Raw genomic sequence first — 16,433 nt, forward strand, 5'->3', positions numbered from 1 at the left:
ATAGAACTTGATGTAATTCTATTTGGGATATGTTTTTTTGAACTAAAGATGACATCATTAGCATCTAGTCTTTCTCTTTGATATAGCCAAGAGAGTGAGCTGCCGTGAGAGATATAATTCTTTTTGGGATATGTTTTTCTGAACCAAAGATGACGTCATTAACATATGATCTTTCTCTTTGAGACAGCCGAGAGAGTGAGGTGCTGTGAGAGACGCAATCGACAAGGGAGAGAGAGAGAGAGAGAGAGAGAGAGAGGGAGCCGACGATGAGAATTGTGAGGAATAACGGAGCATAGTGAGATCAGTGGCTTGGTGAGAAAGAGCGTGAGGGAGAGAATGAGCGAGCGTGTGTTGTGATTAAGAGTGTTGCAATTGACGATTTACTGTGACCTTTTATACTTGGCTCAAAATTCATCATTCGGTGCTATATGCTGTGCTAAGTGACGTGTGCATATCACTATTGTGCCAAATTTATTCTTTTGTGGTCAACGGTCATTGAATAGTTTTTAGTTGTGGCGAGTTGGCTCCCGTCATATGGCTTACGCTTTTGACTTGAATCATCAAAAGTAGTACAAGCAATTGATCATCTCAGTTGATGATGACGTCATCGGAATCTTAAAGTTCGATTCTCTGGCCCTTCTCATGTTCAATGGTTACAGCCCAAGTCTACAGCCCCTGGAAAGCAGTATGAGGGCTTCAAGCAGCAGCCTAGTGAAATATTGCAAATCCGAGCCACAAGTTCTTGATTCATCAAACAAGGACTATTAGATGGTAATTGACAAGTCGAATGCGTAATAGTAGACCTACCATCAGCGGGCATCACAAGACTATTATGCCAATCATAGGGACCTATGGCAGCTTGTTTGTGATATCCAGTGGGAACCATTAGTGAAAAGAAAAATCAACGAATCGGTGGTGTTTTAATTGCCTGAAGAAAAGAATGCTATAATGCCGATAGCAAATCATATGGGTCCTAATCCGATGTCTACTCGGTCCCATATGGGCCGCAACTTGACATTTGATTATGGTCTCATTGGTGATGCTCCTGCCAAGCTGTTTTTGTTCTGGGCATCATGGTTTTATCGTGAGGCCCGATCACTCGCCACAACTTCTCACTCCATTTAACTCAAGAGTCAATATCTTCTATTGAGGGGCATCATGAGAGAGGAAAAGTTTAACCTACCATGTAATTGTCAAGAAATCAACAAGTCTAATTCCATCTCGAAAAGCATGTTTAGTAGGAGTCCCATCAGAATCAATCACATGAAGGCCTCACCCTAAAGCTACTTGCAATTTTTAATTGACAATGAGATATCAGTAATCTTGAGTGGAATATTTCAAAGCTATTCTTTCATAAGGAAAAGTTGAGAGGACAAAGGTAAACGACAAATTCTATACAGGGGTATAAAGCAAAAATAATCATAAACTCAATTGGATCAGTTCATACTTCATAATGCAGGAAAACTGGAAAAGAATTCTTCAACAAGAAAGAGGCTCAAATGATTTAAAAATTTATGCATCCTTCTGGGTTTCTGAAACCTCTCCGACAAACTCAAAAACCATGAAGGAAAATCAGACGAATTCAAATAAAAAATCTGCTGAAGAACTTCACAAAATTCACGGGTTCCGCTTTGACCACTGTGACTGCTCTTGCTTATGAGAATAGTGATACTATATTTTGATTATGGTTGTTGTACCATGCTTCCATGAATTTATTTGTCCATAAGTTTCACCTATGATCTGCTTGGGGATTTCAGATGGTTCTCTTAGCCCAAGCTCTTTTTGCATAGAGTGAGAAAAACCCAGATAAAATGCACATGTAATGCTGACATCACATTAAACTGCTAACTAGGTCTTCATGCAAGTATCATTTACCAATGACAAATTCGTTTGCTCCAAATATGGGTGAATAAAATATCTATATAGTAGAGATCAGTGGTAAGAGAAGTACATAAAAGTTAGAGTTAAATATCATCTTTTGGTTAAAAAGAGAGAACAATTTTATGGTTATATGTTACATATAGGGAAAAAAGACAAGAATATTCCTTTTGTAATAAGTTTATTCTTTATCGCAAATGTCTTGAAGTGTATAACCTTGACCATTAATTTTCAAGCTCATCCAATTTAGTAAATTTTTCCAAATGACATCTTTATGTTACTTCAAGTATTGTGCCCATATTGTCCTTGTAACTGTCCACATGTCATTCATTTATTGATTTAAAAAAATCTTTTCAAATTTACCCTCAAACACTCGGCAGTCTTTCTTTTTCTTTTTTTCATTCAACACAAATTTTTGAGTGGTATGAGATATTCATATTCTTGTAATGTTTCAAATTTCCCTCATATTCTTCTAATGTTTAAAATTTCCCTTCTGTCATTATTAATTAGGAAACTGAAATACCATCATCATAATAGGAAAAATAAACCAGAAAATTAATGATAAATTGGGATTAAATTAAAAAAAAAGGGTAAATATTACCAGAATAGAAGCGGCATCGTATCATTGCAAAAGAGAATGTGGTGTTAGAAGCTACAGCACAAACCAGGATATTGTCAGCAAAAACAGCATTGGAGAAGCGATATAGATAGTGCAACTTTTGTTGGTTAGGGAGTTGCGTTAACTTTCTTCAGGCTGCAGGGCAAAGTACTCAGCTGTGAGCTGCATACATAAGAAGGCCTTTTGGGGTGGTTCTAGTAGCGAGCTAAGCCAGGTATGAAGCTTGATTTTTCAGCAGCTACACGTCGATCTTCAGTATTATAAGCCATAGAACGGAGCTTCGTCACTATGGCTGAGCAGTCTGGGTATGCAAGACTGGCTTTGTCTAGGATAGCCTCCATTGCTTTCATTCTTTATGAAGCCCAACAAGGTCAATAGTCTTCAGATCTCATTTTTGTTTTCCCGCTGATGTCTATTTAGAATTTCAAAGAAGTTTGTCACTCTGCAATTTAAATTTTGGATAACGTATAAGCAATCTCTCATTCACTGGGCAGTAAAAGGAATATTCCTTCATTATTTTTCTAAATATCCACCATTTCCATGACTTAATTACTATACAAAAAGGGACTAAGTAATCGTTATACTCCTTCGATAAATCAGAATCCTTGATCATTGCTTGTTCCACCTCTTTAATTCTCGGATTCAATTCTTTCGCAAAGTGAGAATGACCATCTGATGGTGCAAAATTCAATCATGCTTGGGCTCGGACCAATTGAACTCGAGACCTCTGGCACCCTTAGCAAGAATCACACCATTAGACCAAAATGTAAATATACTTTTAAATAGCACTGGTTTAAGCTGGTATCTTCTGAAGGCAAACAAATATCTACCTATCCTGTTACTCCTCATACTAGACACTACCATGACTGCCTAGACAGAATTTGAATCAAGACTTCCATTAAGTTAATCATAGAACTTTCATACATATGCATTACCTTCCAGGACATGCCAAGGATAGTGTTTTCTGCTTTATTTTCTCATTTCTTCTTTTCTTTAATCGTTTGCTACTGGAAGTTGAACTGGATGCATACTAAAGTTAGCTTTAATTCAACAAAGAAGGCTAACATTAAAAACAAAGTGAAATATGCCAACCGTTATTTTCAAGGAGATTAGTGTCTCCAGCATTTTGAGATTGTTCAGTATCACTCTCAGTAGAAGTACTGTAACTAACTACCGCAACAAACTCCTCATCCTTGTATATAACTAACTTTGGGTTCTTTCACACTTTCACCAGCTTCCTAATCCACAAAATAGATTAAATTCTATATGTAAAACGAAAAACCATAAAATTAAGATTAAAATAAAAATGAAGTAAAAAACAGATAAGAACTATAGCTTGTTCATGTTCTGTTGCATAAAAAATGAAGTAAAAAAAAAAAAAAAAAAGATTGTGATTCGAAGGTGTGCCTGAAGTACAGCAAGTGGTTCCATTAGTAAAACCAACTAACATTATTTGTTTACCAACGAGAGACAAAAAGTAAATTAAAAAAGAAAAAAGAAAAAAAGGATATTGAGTTTAGTTCCAAATGGCAAAAAAACAAGACATGGTGAATAGGTTATCTTAACTCCTAAGGTACATAAGCAACTAGTTAGCTGCTTCACTGTATATATTCCAAGCCAATCGTCAAGCTTAACTATGACCAACCGAATCATAAAATTCCAAACTGAAAAATACATGCTTCAATTTTCAGCATGTCAGCAGGATGAGTTTGTTTTTCTAACTCCAATGAAACAGTGTATACACAAGCATGAGAAATCTCTATACTTCAGCCAAAATTTGAAACTAAAGCACCAAAGTATTTGTTGAATGAAAAAAAAAAAAAAACTAAAATTATAATGGACTAATGGTGGGTTTATTAAGCATATGAGTTATTGAATATTATGATGGATTTAAATAACCTTAAAAATGCTTAAATTGTTTTAATAAAGTGAAGGCTTATCTTTTATATTTAGTTGAATTTGTTGTGTAAGATTAATATAAGAAAGAGAGATCAGGACGGAGGTAGCTTTTACTTCTCGGATTGGATTGAGAATTATGAAGAATGAGAATATTGAGATTGAGAGTGTGAAGTAGGTTGTTGGAGTAAGTTTTTTACTTATACTGAAATGAGAGCGTGAAATAAGAATTAGAATTTCATTTATGTGTTTATTTTGTCTTAGGTTAGGAGTGAATTGTTTCAAATTATAGTTTTATTCTTAATTAAAGAATTGTAGTTTTTAATTACAAAGTGAATAAAAAAATATATTTATAAAATAAGCTATTTTATTTTATTATTAATTTTAATTATATAAGTTAATAATAATTATTAATATTCTTAATTATGTAAATCATAATTTTTATTAATTTTAATTTTAATTATGTAAATTAATTTTTTTTTATAAGAGCAACACGTGAAATATTATTATTAACAATAAGTACAAAATTAATATTTTCTCAAAATAGACTATTTATTATTATTATTAATCATTAACATTAAATAAATATAATACAATTAAAATTGTATAAATATGTTGTAATATTATTAATTCTATATGAATATAGTAATATTAATTTTAAATAATTTTAACTCAGATCAAATAAATTATTATTCTAACTAAATATAATTATATTATATTTAAATAAGTTTAATATAATTATTCTTAAATTTAATATTATTTAAATAAATATATTATAATTATTTTTAAATAATTATAACATAATTTTACTTTAATAATTTAATTGTGTTATATTTAATAAAAAAATAATTATAAAAAAAAAAAAAGAAGTGGGAGTGGGAAAGAGTGGGATTCCCACTCCTCCTTAAATAAGTACATAAAAATTATACGCTTACACTTCCACTCCAATAAAAAAAAAAACACATAAGAATGGAATTCAAAGAGTTAAGCAAATCCAAAATATTGTTAGAATTATAATACCCTTCCCAAAATTTCTTTTGACCAAAAGCCCAGAACTACTGAAACCAAAAACACCAAAGAAAACGGGGTTTAATTAGGGTTTAACAAGACCACCGAAATTGGCATTCTGAAAGAATCCACAAGATTTCGCCATGAAAAGGGCTTCATTTTCAATCCTCTCGCAGCTCACTCGCTGCCGACCCCAAAAGTTAGCCCCTTTTCTTTCCAAAAATTACATTCACGACCTCACCTCCTCTTCTTCACCACTCAAATCCTGCACAAAAGCCCATGGCTTGGAATTCAGAACCCACCAACCATCTCAGACAATCAATACCCTTGTCGGAAATCCTCCTCAAATGTCCACTAGGCAGAGGAAAATCAAAGAAAAATCCGACCTTGAAGAGGCTTTTGAGTCTGCTAAGACCTCTGAAGAAATGCTCCAAATTTTTAAACAAATGGAGTCTTCTTTTGACGAAACAGAGCTTGGGTTGGTTTGTTTGAAAATTGCTCTCAAACTTGACCAAGAAGGTGGTGATCCTGAAATGACTCTCTCTTTTGCTAATAGAGCTTTGAATGTACTTGACAAAGATGAGAGGAATAATAGACCCTCTTTACTTGTTGCTATGTGTTTACAAGTTATGGGTTCTGCTAATTACAGTTTCAAAAGATTTAGTGATAGTTTGGGGTATCTTAGTAAAGCTAATAGGATGTTAGGCAGGTTAGAGGAGGAGGGTTTAGGTGGAAGTGTGGAAGATATTAAGCCAATTATGCATGCCGTGCACCTTGAGTTAGCAAATGTAAAGACAGCAATGGGGAGGAGAGAGGAGGCTTTGGAGCATCTTCAGAAGTGTTTGGAGATTAAAGAGCTGATATTAGAGGAAGACAGTAGGGAATTAGGAGTGGCGAATAGGGATTTAGCTGAAGCTTTTGTTGCAGTTTTGAATTTTAAGGAGGCATTGCCTTTTGGTTTGAAGGCTTTGGAGATTCATAAAAAGGGTTTGGGGCATAATTCTGTAGAGGTTGCACATGACAGGAGGCTGCTTGGGGTGATATATAGTGGGTTGGAGGAGCATCAGAAGGCATTAGAGCAAAATGAGCTTTCGCAGAAGGTTTTGAAGACTTGGGGTCTGAGCTCCGAGTTGCTTCGTGCAGAGATTGATGCTGCAAATATGCAGATTGCACTGGGGAAGTTTGAGGAGGCTATTAATACATTGAAAGGTGTTGTTCGACAGACTGAAAAAGAGAGTGAGACTAGAGCATTAGTTTTTATTTCAATGGGGAAAGCATTGTGCAATCAGGAAAAATTTGCAGATGCAAAGCGGTGTTTGGAGATTGCTTGTGGGATTCTAGATAAGAAAGAGACAATATCCCCAGAGGAAGTCGCTGATGCATACTCAGAGATATCTATGCAATATGAGTCTATGAATGAGTTTGAGACTGCAATTTCATTGTTGAAGAGAACGCTGGCTTTGCTTGAGAAGCTCCCACAAGCACAGCACTCTGAAGGAAGTGTTTCTGCTAGAATAGGGTGGTTACTTCTGTTGACGGGCAAGGTGCCCCAGGCAATTCCCTACTTAGAGAGTGCTGCGGAGAGGTTGAAAGAGAGCTTTGGTCCCAAGCATTTTGGAGTGGGATATATTTACAACAATTTGGGGGCTGCATACTTGGAACTAGATAGACCTCAATCTGCTGCACAGGTGTTTGCATTTGCAAAGGACATAATGGATGTCTCACTTGGACCTCACCATGCTGATTCTATTGAGGCATGTCAAAACCTTTCAAAAGCTTACAGTAGCATGGGAAGGTAAGATCAATTTGCTCGGACTCTGACTTTTGGTTTCATTCCCATCATAGCTTGTATTTGTGTAAATTATTGTTAACTGAAATTGTTGTAACTATTGGTCAAAAGATAAAATAGATGCACTCTGGATCTGTTAGGCTATTGATAAAAACGGTGATACCTAATTTAATTGCATCCTCTTCCAAGGCTGTTATCAAGTTGGAAGCCATATTAATTAAGAATATAATTTCCTATTAATCTATATTTCCTGCATCAATATTTGGTTTTTCTTGAGCAATTGGTTTGGTAATAGAAAAGTTTTACTAATTTAAAACTTGTGTTTCCATTTTGTGCCCTACCTAAAAACCAGATCTTCTCCTGTTGTTGAATTAAATATTTTCAACAAGAACATATGGCCAACTATTCCATGAATTGGTTTGAAGCTAAAAGAAACAAAATCCTTCCATAAGTGAGTGGGAGATTGGGGCTGCTTTAGTTGCAACAAGGTTTCTTAATCCCTCTACTCTCTCTTGGTTTATGTGTCATCCTGTTTTGTCAAACTGTCTTTGCCATCCCATGGGTAGTGTGTATTATATCCAAACATGATTTTGTTCTGCAGCCTGTTTAGACCCTGGGTATTACAATGAAGACAAGCAAATACTCAGTAATGTGACATGAAATGAACTGATAAATTAGATTGCTTTGTCATAGTTTTGGGGCTGCCATGGTAAGAAATATAGTTTAGAGTTTTTCTTGGATGTTGCAGCTATACCCTTGCAATTGAGTTCCAGCAACGAGCAATTGACGCCTGGGAAAGTCATGGACCAAGTGCACAAGATGAACTCAGAGAAGCTCGCCGGCTTCTTGAACAATTAAAGATTAAAGCCAGTGGTGCATCCATAAATCAGCTTCCCACAAAAGCTTTGCCCCTGCCCCCAACTAGTGTCTCTGGCCAAAGCTCACAACCTGATGTTTCTATCAACCAGAAGCTGACAGGCGCAATGTAGTACACTTCCCCATGTGGCATGGTTTGGCATATCACCATACTCTTTGTTTATGGTCAGTGTTATTATAGAAGTGGTCATACTGATGCATCTAGTCAGTTAAGCAACTCAAATTGATGTATTTTTGAATTCTGTCTTGGGGATGCCAAAGTATTACTTCATTGTTTAGTATTGATAGCATCTTGAGTATTATAATATGAGATTACATTATTTTGTTTCTAGTAGGCTGTCTCTTCTATGAGGTCTAAGTAGTCCTGTTTGTTTGTCTTACTGCATGAGTACTGTTTTTGTACTGTATTGGAGTTGCTATTCATGATACATTCATAGGCTTCTTAAGGGTATTTGGACCCTTAAGTTTGTTTTATTTTATGCCTTGAATAAACAGTTAGGATTCAAGGATTTTTAAAGGTCATAATTGTAATTATATTTTACATGTATATACTATATGTATTCTGTTAAGAACTTGGGATTCCTCTGAGAAATTTAGATGGCCAATAAAATGATGCTTGTATCTTTCTCATTCCCAAATGCATTATGATTTGCTCACAATTTGATTAATACACGTGTTATTGTGCAATGCCGTTTCTATTGCCTGCATAATTGCATAACATAATGCTATGCATACAATTCTCATGAGACCTATCAATTGCTTGTTGATAGGGCTTGATGGGCTTCGATTGTTTCCTGTATTAAGAAGAGAGCATTTGATAAAGCTCATTATTAAGAAGCTAGTGCAAATAATCTGACCTACGTCACAGGTTTTCACATGGTACTTGATCACTCACTCACAAAAGCTTCTTTTTCATGTTTGTGCTGCATTTTTCACTTTGTTTCTCACTTTTATCAAGCAAGAATTAGTGTATTTAGTGACTCTCCCCAGTTAAATTATAATGCTTATAAGGCAGTGGCTATCCACAAGCAATTGATAGGGAGGAATAATTTTAATGATAATGATGAAACTCTGGATATTAATATCTTGATGATGTTCTATGTTCATATTGCATGCATATATAATTGCTCTTTCTTTTGAAACAATTTAAAATAAAATAAAAAAATTCCTGTTGTATCATTTATTCATGGTATTGAAATGCTAAACAAAATTAAAGCACCGTGTACACTTCAGCGGATATACTATTGCTCAGATTCACAGATCTGTTGCCGGATGGGCCAAAATATGTTTTCCTTTATCTTCAGTATCTTGTTTGATAGATCCCTTCTTGTTATGATTTGATCAAAAATACCCAAGTGAGAACTTAAAGCTCATTGAGAGACCACTTTGTTGTTTAAGCACATCAGTAAAGATTAAACAGTTGATACTGCTAAGAGTACGTCAATCCTCATAAACTGCCCTTGGCAAATAGTCATGATTGGTACGTGCAAAATGGATTGGCCCCTCCCCGACTCCTTTGTGTAACACAGCTTTCAGTCGAATAGACAAACGTGGCTCTTTCTGCCTGAAAAACACTGAAAAAAAAAACACATTCCATCCATAATTAATCTTTACATAATTTTCAGATAATTAATCTTAAACTTGAGCAGAATCATGGCTTCTGCTCTTGCACCAACATCAGAATAATAACTACAAGGCAAAAGAGAATGGTGACCATTCCTAAAGGAGACTTTATATGTTTCACTTATGATTACTCATTGTTTGGTCCCTCTTCTCTGGCTCCCACTATATCAGGCCGGCCTTCTTTTCCCGGCTCTGATGAGCAATCATTCTCATTCATGAAGAAGAAGATACTTATTATAGAATAAGAAGTCTTATCCAACCATAGTGGCGTAAGCAATAATTCCACACCCATTCCTACATTTCAGTAAGAATCGCAATTGTTTCAACTTTTCACCCAATGTAAAAATCAATCCAAAGTCACCCTACACTCATCAGATTGTTGCCAAGCAACAGTTCAATGTCATCTTCAAAAACCTAACATCTCAAAAAAAAAAAAGATGAAAAGAAACTAAACAAGCAGTATTCAAATTGAACAGTCTCACACTATAACTCAAATTCAACAGGAAGAACAGCATTTCTTGATCCCCTGACTCGTCCAAACGGGAAGAAAGATTTGCAGACTCTGGCACTACATTCTTCATTAGTACTAACCTCTCCATTATGCCCATTTTGTTGGACAATTGCTTGGACAGTTATGTAAAGCTGTCGATCAGCTGCAGAATCCAGTGAGAAGGATCTCCTAATGGGTTGGGTAGAGAAGTGATCATCTTTCTGTCTTACATCAATGCACTCATCCCCCATGATTGAGACATGGTGTCGTTTCTTTCGTTTTGAGTTCCCAAGCTTCTGCTCTAGCGTCTTCGGTGATTGACTTCGGGGCTGATCAAAAACTTCAGACGAATTGTCTCTTTCTTGTTGCCTATGTGAGAACAAAACTTCATCTTCTCCTCCCAATTCAATTACCACAAAATCATCATCACCACCCATGAGGCTTTCACTAAATTGCTGTGAGCCCTGAGGTGAAGGTCTCGGTGCAATAATTTGATCAATTGGATATCGGGTTGTTCCTGAAATGCTTGTGCGGCAAAGAGGGCAATTTGCATTGCTCTGAAGCCATATATCAATACAATCTAAGTGGAATGCGTGACTGCAGTTGGGAAGAACTCTTAGCATATCTTGTTCTTGAAACTCATTCAAACAAACCACACAACCGTATATACTCATATCCTCACCTTCTCTTTTGAATTGAAAAGTTGGGATATCGCGAATGACAGAATCATCAAGCCCACGGTTCCACATTGTTGGAGAGAGGGCTATAAATGGTTCTTCAATCTGTCTAGCTCGCAACACAGAAAATCTTCTCAGCAGATCAATTAGGTGCCAGTTATTGCAACATTTACTCACAAAAACATAGTAGCTAAGAAGCAAGAACGCGGTGCCCATGATGCTTAGGATAGCAATGGCTAGTATAGGAAAAGCAGATTCCGAATTCGACAATGAAGCTTGATTTGTTAACATCTCCTGGCTTTTGATGGGTGCTAGAGCCTGATCTCCCTGGTTATAGAAGTGGTTGTGGTCAGGGGCCATAAGCAGACAATCCCAAAGGAGTCTTTTGGAGTAGATGCAGATGATGTGAGGTTGACTTATGAATTCAGTGAAATGTTAAAATAAAGAGACTCGTACATGTGAATCAGATAAAGACTATCTTCAAAGAGAAACTAAGAGGCAATGTTGCTAACATAGCCCAAGCGGAATAAAATAGTAGCTAAAGTAAGAGATTTTATTGATTTGGAAATGGGCACCCGAATAAAATTCATGAAAAATCTTGAGAAGCACATGTACACGAAAGAAGAGATCACTTAAAGTAAACGTGCCCTGAAGTGCTGCTGGCGAGACTTTCATGTTAAGCAAGAAAATTGAGAGCCTTTGAACTATTTATTTATTTTATTTTATTTTTTTAAGTAGAGAAAGCAAAACCCAATTTAACTTCGTGGTATTCAAATGGAATGATCATCCAGTCACCTTGTGCACGCTGGTAGGTCCCAAGATTTCCTGTTATGATACAAATCAGAATGTAGCAAGCATTATACATTTTTAACTCCTCTTTTCGCGGTGTATATGTATCGGAAAAATGAAATTAGAAGACCCCTGCAAATAGAAATGTGAGAGAGAAATAATGGAACGGTTTTATTTATCGGGGTTACCTCCAAAATATTTTATTCATAAATTTCTTGATTTTTGTAAACACTGATCAGGCAAAGGAAAAAAATTGTACGTGCAATTAATAATCGCTATTAAGGAATTTGTTAGCTAAACTTTAGCCTTTTAATATTCACGTTTTCTGGATGCAAGTGAGCAACTACCACTTTGATTTCTCTACTTTAAATTATAATCTATTCAAGACCTTCGAGATTCACAGATGTGCATGCAAAAACTATACTTAAAAGATTTTCTCAAGGCGAATTAATTAGTAGTAAACTTGAACCACATCCGCACATGTGGGATTATCAAATATTACATGAAAAACTAAGAAGCCAGACTGGTTTTCTAATTTTCTTATGTAATTAACTCGTTTTTTTTTTCCTAAAAATTAAATTTTATTTTTTAAAAAAAACCTTAAATTTCCAGAATGGAAAAGTGATGCAGATACTCATCCATCCAGGTTGTTCTCCTACCAAAATAATGGGTGCAGTGTATCTGACTAAAAAAAGTTGTACCCCTGTAGCCTAAACACGTTTCTGCCCAAAAATAGAATGAAGAATCTGCATCTTCACCTACAGGAAGGAGAAACAATCATGCTAGTGAAAATTAATTGTGTATCAGACTGATAGCAACTTGTTCATTATCAAAACTGAAATGAATTTTTATCCTTATCTTCTGTTACTATTATTAGCAATTTGCTGATGCATGTGCATGTGGCTCACCATTAAGGGCAAGCTTTCAAAAGATTTATTACATTTTTATTCCTTAGTCAACAATCTGCTGCAAGCATTTTAATGCCTCCTCTATTTAACACCACTGAATTAAATCCAGTTCTGTCATACAAATCATCATTGAAATCATGGAGAAACTTGTTTCAAGCTGGTTTAATGTTCGACCGCTACCAGAAGCTTATGTTTTCCCACCAGAACAAAGGCCTGGAAAGCTATTTTTCCCTCAAGGTAAGTCTATTCCAGTACTTGATCTTGGCGGTCAAAATCGAAAGGAGACCATTCAACTGATTATGAAAGCTAGCAAAGAGTTTGGATTTTTCCAGGTAACATATTATATATCATCAATTTATCATAATCAGCCTCTCCTCACATCAGTTTCATCCAATTCCCTGAAATGTTCTGTTTTAAATATGGTGATATGAATATGTGAAACACATATGTTTTCTTGTAAAATATTACATAAACAGGTGACCAACCATGGAGTTTCTAAAGATTTAATCGATGACACACTTGCTCTTGCAAAAGAGTTTCATGCAATGCCAGCTGAGGACAAGATTTGTGAATGCTCCAAGGACCCAGACAGAAGCTGCAAGCTTTACACAAGCAGTGGAAAATATGCAACTGAAGAAAAACATTACTGGAGAGATTGCTTAATTCACCCCTCTCATTCTTTTGAGAAATACATGCAATTCTGGCCTGCAAAGCCAGTCAGATATCGGTATTACTCCAAATTACTTATCTTTGTTCAGAAAATTCTCACATTTACGTTGATCAGGCAAAGAAAATAAATGATGTCTCTTTTGTGTCATTTTTTTCAGAGAGGTTATTGGGAAATATTCAATTGAAGTAAGGAAGCTGAGTTCCAAGATCCTGGAACTGCTTTCTGAAGGACTAAAACTCAGCTCTGGGTATTTCAGCAGTGATCTTAGTGAAAGTCCAATACTTTTGATCAATCACTATCCCCCTTGCCCTGACCCAAGTTTAACTCTGGGATTAGCTAGGCACCGTGATCCTGGTGTCGTCTCCATTGTTCTTCAAGGGGATGTTCATGGCCTCCAAGTCTTCAAAGATGAGGAATGGATTGGTGTTGAGCCTATTCCTCATGCATTTGTTGTTAACATAGGCTACGTGTTACAGGTATGTATGCAATCATTTGATGTTTTTGGTTTAAGTTAATGACAAACTCTTTACAAGTTTATAATATCCGATCAATTGTAGATAATTAGCAACGGCAAGCTTAAAGGGGCAGAGCATCGTGTGGTGACAAATTCCACGGATGCCAGGACAACTGTTTCTTTCTTTGTGTATCCGTCCAATGACAGCCTTATAGAGCCTGAAAAAGCTCTGGTTAATGCTTGTGATCCCCCAATCTACAGAGCACTCAAATTTAAAGACTTTCATGTTGACTTTCTATCCAAGTCTGCTGATGCTGAAGCTGTACAGAAGTTTATAAGCTCCAGAAGTATATATTAATAATAGTGCCAGAGAAGATATAAATATATATATATATAAACACACACACACACAGAGGCAAAATTGTATTGTATTGGACAATCAACTTAAATATTTTTTAGAAAATATTGGCATGACTCATGTCCTTGGATGCAAATGCCTGTAGTTACTTAACTTGATTTGTTTCAGAAGACAACAGCTTCTACAATAATTCAGATTTATTGAAAAAGCAAATGCTACTTTGCTTACTCAGATTGGTAGAGCAATTTATATTGGTGTCTGATGCCGTTCACCAGTCATAATCATGGTTTAGTTTATGATAGTGTGTAATCAGATAGCGGTTGTCAATGTATTGCTAATATCAAAGTAAACTTTATTAAATATTACTAATTAATGGGCTAGTTGCCGATGCTTAATTGAGAAAGAAATCAAATAATGATCTCTGAAATGAAATAAACAATATATTTTCATCCTAGGTAAAGTACACGAAATAAAAACAGACCAACCAAACTCAAATTTAATATTAGTATGACTTTGAGGCAAGTTCTATTTCAAGGAATTGTATAAAAAATTCCGGACCAATTTCACACCTTAAAACCAGCACATTAATTTCATCTCAAGATTCACTCATCTACATTGCAGAAATGGAGAAACTTGTTTCTATCTGGTCTAAAGATCAACAATACTTGCCAGAAAATTACATATTCCCACCAGAAACAAGGCCTGGAAAGTCCATAATTCCTCTATGCACCACCATTCCCGTGATCGATCTAAGCAAAGCATCTGATCAAAATCGATCAAATACCATTCAGCAAATACTGAAGGCTAGCAAAGAGTTTGGATTCTTCCAGGTTCACAAGGCCCTTTTTTTTTTTTTACCCCTTCTCAGTCTTCTATAATCGTTTGTGTGCGTTTCTTTATTAGGTTGGTTTTCTCAAATAGATAATTCCACGCAAGGTTTGGTGTCATTAGCCAGTCACAACTCTGATTTATGAATAAATTGCTACTACAATTGCTGTCAAACAGGTTATTAAGCATGAAGTTCCACCGAAACTGATAAATGACACCATGGATGTCTTCAAGGAGTTCTTTGATATGCCCGCAGAGGACAAGGTAAGTTTCTACTCTGAGAATCCAAGTAAAACTTGCAAGCTATACACAAGCAGCTTAAGTTATGATCGCGAAGAGATTCACTTATGGCGTGACAACTTGAGACATCCTTGTCATCCATTGGAGGAATGTATGAAATTGTGGCCTGAAAAGCCAACTAGATACCGGTAAACATAACTTGCTTCATAAGTCATTTTATCTCAATATTCGATATGTTTTTCGTAGTTCATTAAGATGACATCTATGTAGATGAAACAGTGAGGTTGTCGGGGCATATTCAAATGAAGCAAAGAAGTTGGGCTCAATCATCCTGGAGTTGATTGCTGAAGGACTGGGACTTGAATCTGGTTATTTTAGGAATCAACTAAGTGAAAGCTTATTGCTATCAATTAATCATTACCCGCCGTGCCCGAATCCAAGCTTAACCCTAGGACTTGTTAAACACCGTGATCCCAACCTCATAACCATTCTACTTCAAGGGGATGTCTGTGGACTTCAGGTTCTCAAGGATGGAGAATGGATTGGTGTTGAGCCACTTCCCAATGCATTTGTGATTAACATAGGCTATATATTACAGGTAATCGCATTTTAAGTAATAGTTGTGACTTTGTTACATTGGACGTTCTTGTCTAATTATATTTCATTTTGGATCATATATATATAAAATTAAAGGTTATCAGTAACAACAAGCTGAAAAGCGTGGAACATAGAGCTGTGACGAATTCAAAGGAAGCTAGGACGTCTGCTGCTTTATTCATAAATCCTGCCAATGATTGTGTGATAGAGCCTACAAAAACTTTGACTGAGGCATCGAATCCTCCAATCTACAGAGCCTTTCAGTACCAGGAGTTCTTAATGGATTACATATCCAATCCGACAAGAAGAAACCAGTGATGGAACTTTACAAGAGACAAGCTTAAGACAGTGCTTTGCCAAAAGAGAGCAAAAACTGGCATATTTGGTTTTGTATAAATAATGAAGCCAGGGACACTGTTGTCCATTAGGGAGAAACTTGGTTATGTATTTTCACACTGTGGTCAAATTAGAGATGATTCTGTGGAAGTGAACTTCTTTATCCATTCTGTTATTGATCATACAGTCTCATGACACCCTAAAATTTCAAAATATAAGCTGCAGCCTGCAGAACTTCATGGCTTACACAAATTGGTTTTGAATATTTAGAGCAACTGCAATTGGAGTAATCGGTGCTGTTCACCAATCATAATCATGGCTTGGTTAGGATTGTACGCGAGCAATTAGTGATTATCAATGTAGCTATTAAGTATTAACAAAGTAAACTCTATTAGAC

At 35.9% G+C, this 16,433-nt stretch overlaps 4 protein-coding genes across 6 annotated transcripts; 3 read left to right on the top strand and 1 right to left on the bottom strand.

Annotated features, from left to right (window-relative positions):
- Window positions 1-5,348: 5,348 nt before the first annotated feature.
- Window positions 5,349-8,854, top strand: LOC18047856 (protein KINESIN LIGHT CHAIN-RELATED 3). 2 transcript variants are annotated; one of them, XR_002906692.1, is made up of 3 exons: window positions 5,349-7,196; window positions 7,939-8,231; window positions 8,837-8,854. XR_002906692.1 is itself a non-coding variant. In XM_006443792.2 (2 exons), exons 1-2 carry the CDS (start codon window positions 5,545-5,547, stop codon window positions 8,177-8,179), a joined length of 1,893 nt encoding a protein of 630 aa, XP_006443855.1. In that variant the 5' UTR covers window positions 5,349-5,544; the 3' UTR covers window positions 8,180-8,664. The 2 variants fall into 2 exon arrangements, 1 of the variants encoding a protein (XP_006443855.1); XM_006443792.2 differs by lacking the exon at window positions 8,837-8,854 and having other exon boundaries at window positions 7,939-8,664.
- An 808-nt stretch (window positions 8,855-9,662) lies between these two features.
- LOC18047857 (RING-H2 finger protein ATL16) lies at window positions 9,663-11,544 on the bottom strand. Its single transcript, XM_006443793.2, has one exon. It carries the CDS (start codon window positions 11,214-11,216, stop codon window positions 10,173-10,175), a length of 1,044 nt encoding a protein of 347 aa, XP_006443856.2. The 5' UTR covers window positions 11,217-11,544; the 3' UTR covers window positions 9,663-10,172.
- Window positions 11,545-12,576: 1,032 nt separating this feature from the next.
- LOC112100197 (hyoscyamine 6-dioxygenase-like) lies at window positions 12,577-14,262 on the top strand. 2 transcript variants are annotated; one of them, XM_024188848.1, is made up of 4 exons: window positions 12,577-12,937; window positions 13,088-13,280; window positions 13,381-13,699; window positions 13,781-14,262. In XM_024188848.1, exons 1-4 carry the CDS (start codon window positions 12,691-12,693, stop codon window positions 14,033-14,035), a joined length of 1,014 nt encoding a protein of 337 aa, XP_024044616.1. In that variant the 5' UTR covers window positions 12,577-12,690; the 3' UTR covers window positions 14,036-14,262. The 2 variants fall into 2 exon arrangements, with proteins under 2 accessions (XP_024044616.1, XP_024044614.1); XM_024188846.1 differs by having other exon boundaries at window positions 12,581-12,885; window positions 13,030-13,280.
- Window positions 14,263-14,374: 112 nt separating this feature from the next.
- LOC18047858 (protein DOWNY MILDEW RESISTANCE 6) lies at window positions 14,375-16,233 on the top strand. Its single transcript, XM_006443794.2, has 4 exons — window positions 14,375-14,865; window positions 15,041-15,291; window positions 15,383-15,701; window positions 15,797-16,233. The coding sequence occupies exons 1-4, from the start codon at window positions 14,659-14,661 to the stop codon at window positions 16,016-16,018; spliced, it is 999 nt and encodes a 332-aa protein (XP_006443857.1). The 5' UTR covers window positions 14,375-14,658; the 3' UTR covers window positions 16,019-16,233.
- Window positions 16,234-16,433: the final 200 nt, after the last annotated feature.

The sequence above is a fragment of the Citrus clementina genome, unplaced genomic scaffold (genome assembly GCF_000493195.1).
Source record: "Citrus clementina cultivar Clemenules unplaced genomic scaffold, Citrus_clementina_v1.0 scaffold_3, whole genome shotgun sequence".
In the NCBI taxonomy this organism is placed as follows: Eukaryota; Viridiplantae; Streptophyta; class Magnoliopsida; order Sapindales; family Rutaceae; genus Citrus; species Citrus x clementina.

Bases quoted from the DNA above. Each gene is read 5' to 3' on its own strand.
- LOC18047856 (XM_006443792.2), top strand. From the start codon at position 5,545: ATGAAAAGGGCTTCATTTTCAATCCTCTCGCAGCTCACTCGCTGCCGA. The intron at 7,197-7,938 runs GTAAGATCAATT...TGGATGTTGCAG, and splicing joins GCTTACAGTAGCATGGGAAG to CTATACCCTTGCAATTGAGT.
- LOC18047857 (XM_006443793.2), bottom strand. From the start codon at position 11,216: ATGGCCCCTGACCACAACCACTTCTATAACCAGGGAGATCAGGCTCTA.
- LOC112100197 (XM_024188846.1), top strand. From the start codon at position 12,691: ATGGAGAAACTTGTTTCAAGCTGGTTTAATGTTCGACCGCTACCAGAA. The intron at 13,281-13,380 runs GTATTACTCCAA...CATTTTTTTCAG, and splicing joins GCAAAGCCAGTCAGATATCG to AGAGGTTATTGGGAAATATT. The intron at 13,700-13,780 runs GTATGTATGCAA...GATCAATTGTAG, and splicing joins ACATAGGCTACGTGTTACAG to ATAATTAGCAACGGCAAGCT.
- LOC18047858 (XM_006443794.2), top strand. From the start codon at position 14,659: ATGGAGAAACTTGTTTCTATCTGGTCTAAAGATCAACAATACTTGCCA. The intron at 14,866-15,040 runs GTTCACAAGGCC...GCTGTCAAACAG, and splicing joins AAGAGTTTGGATTCTTCCAG to GTTATTAAGCATGAAGTTCC. The intron at 15,702-15,796 runs GTAATCGCATTT...ATAAAATTAAAG, and splicing joins ACATAGGCTATATATTACAG to GTTATCAGTAACAACAAGCT.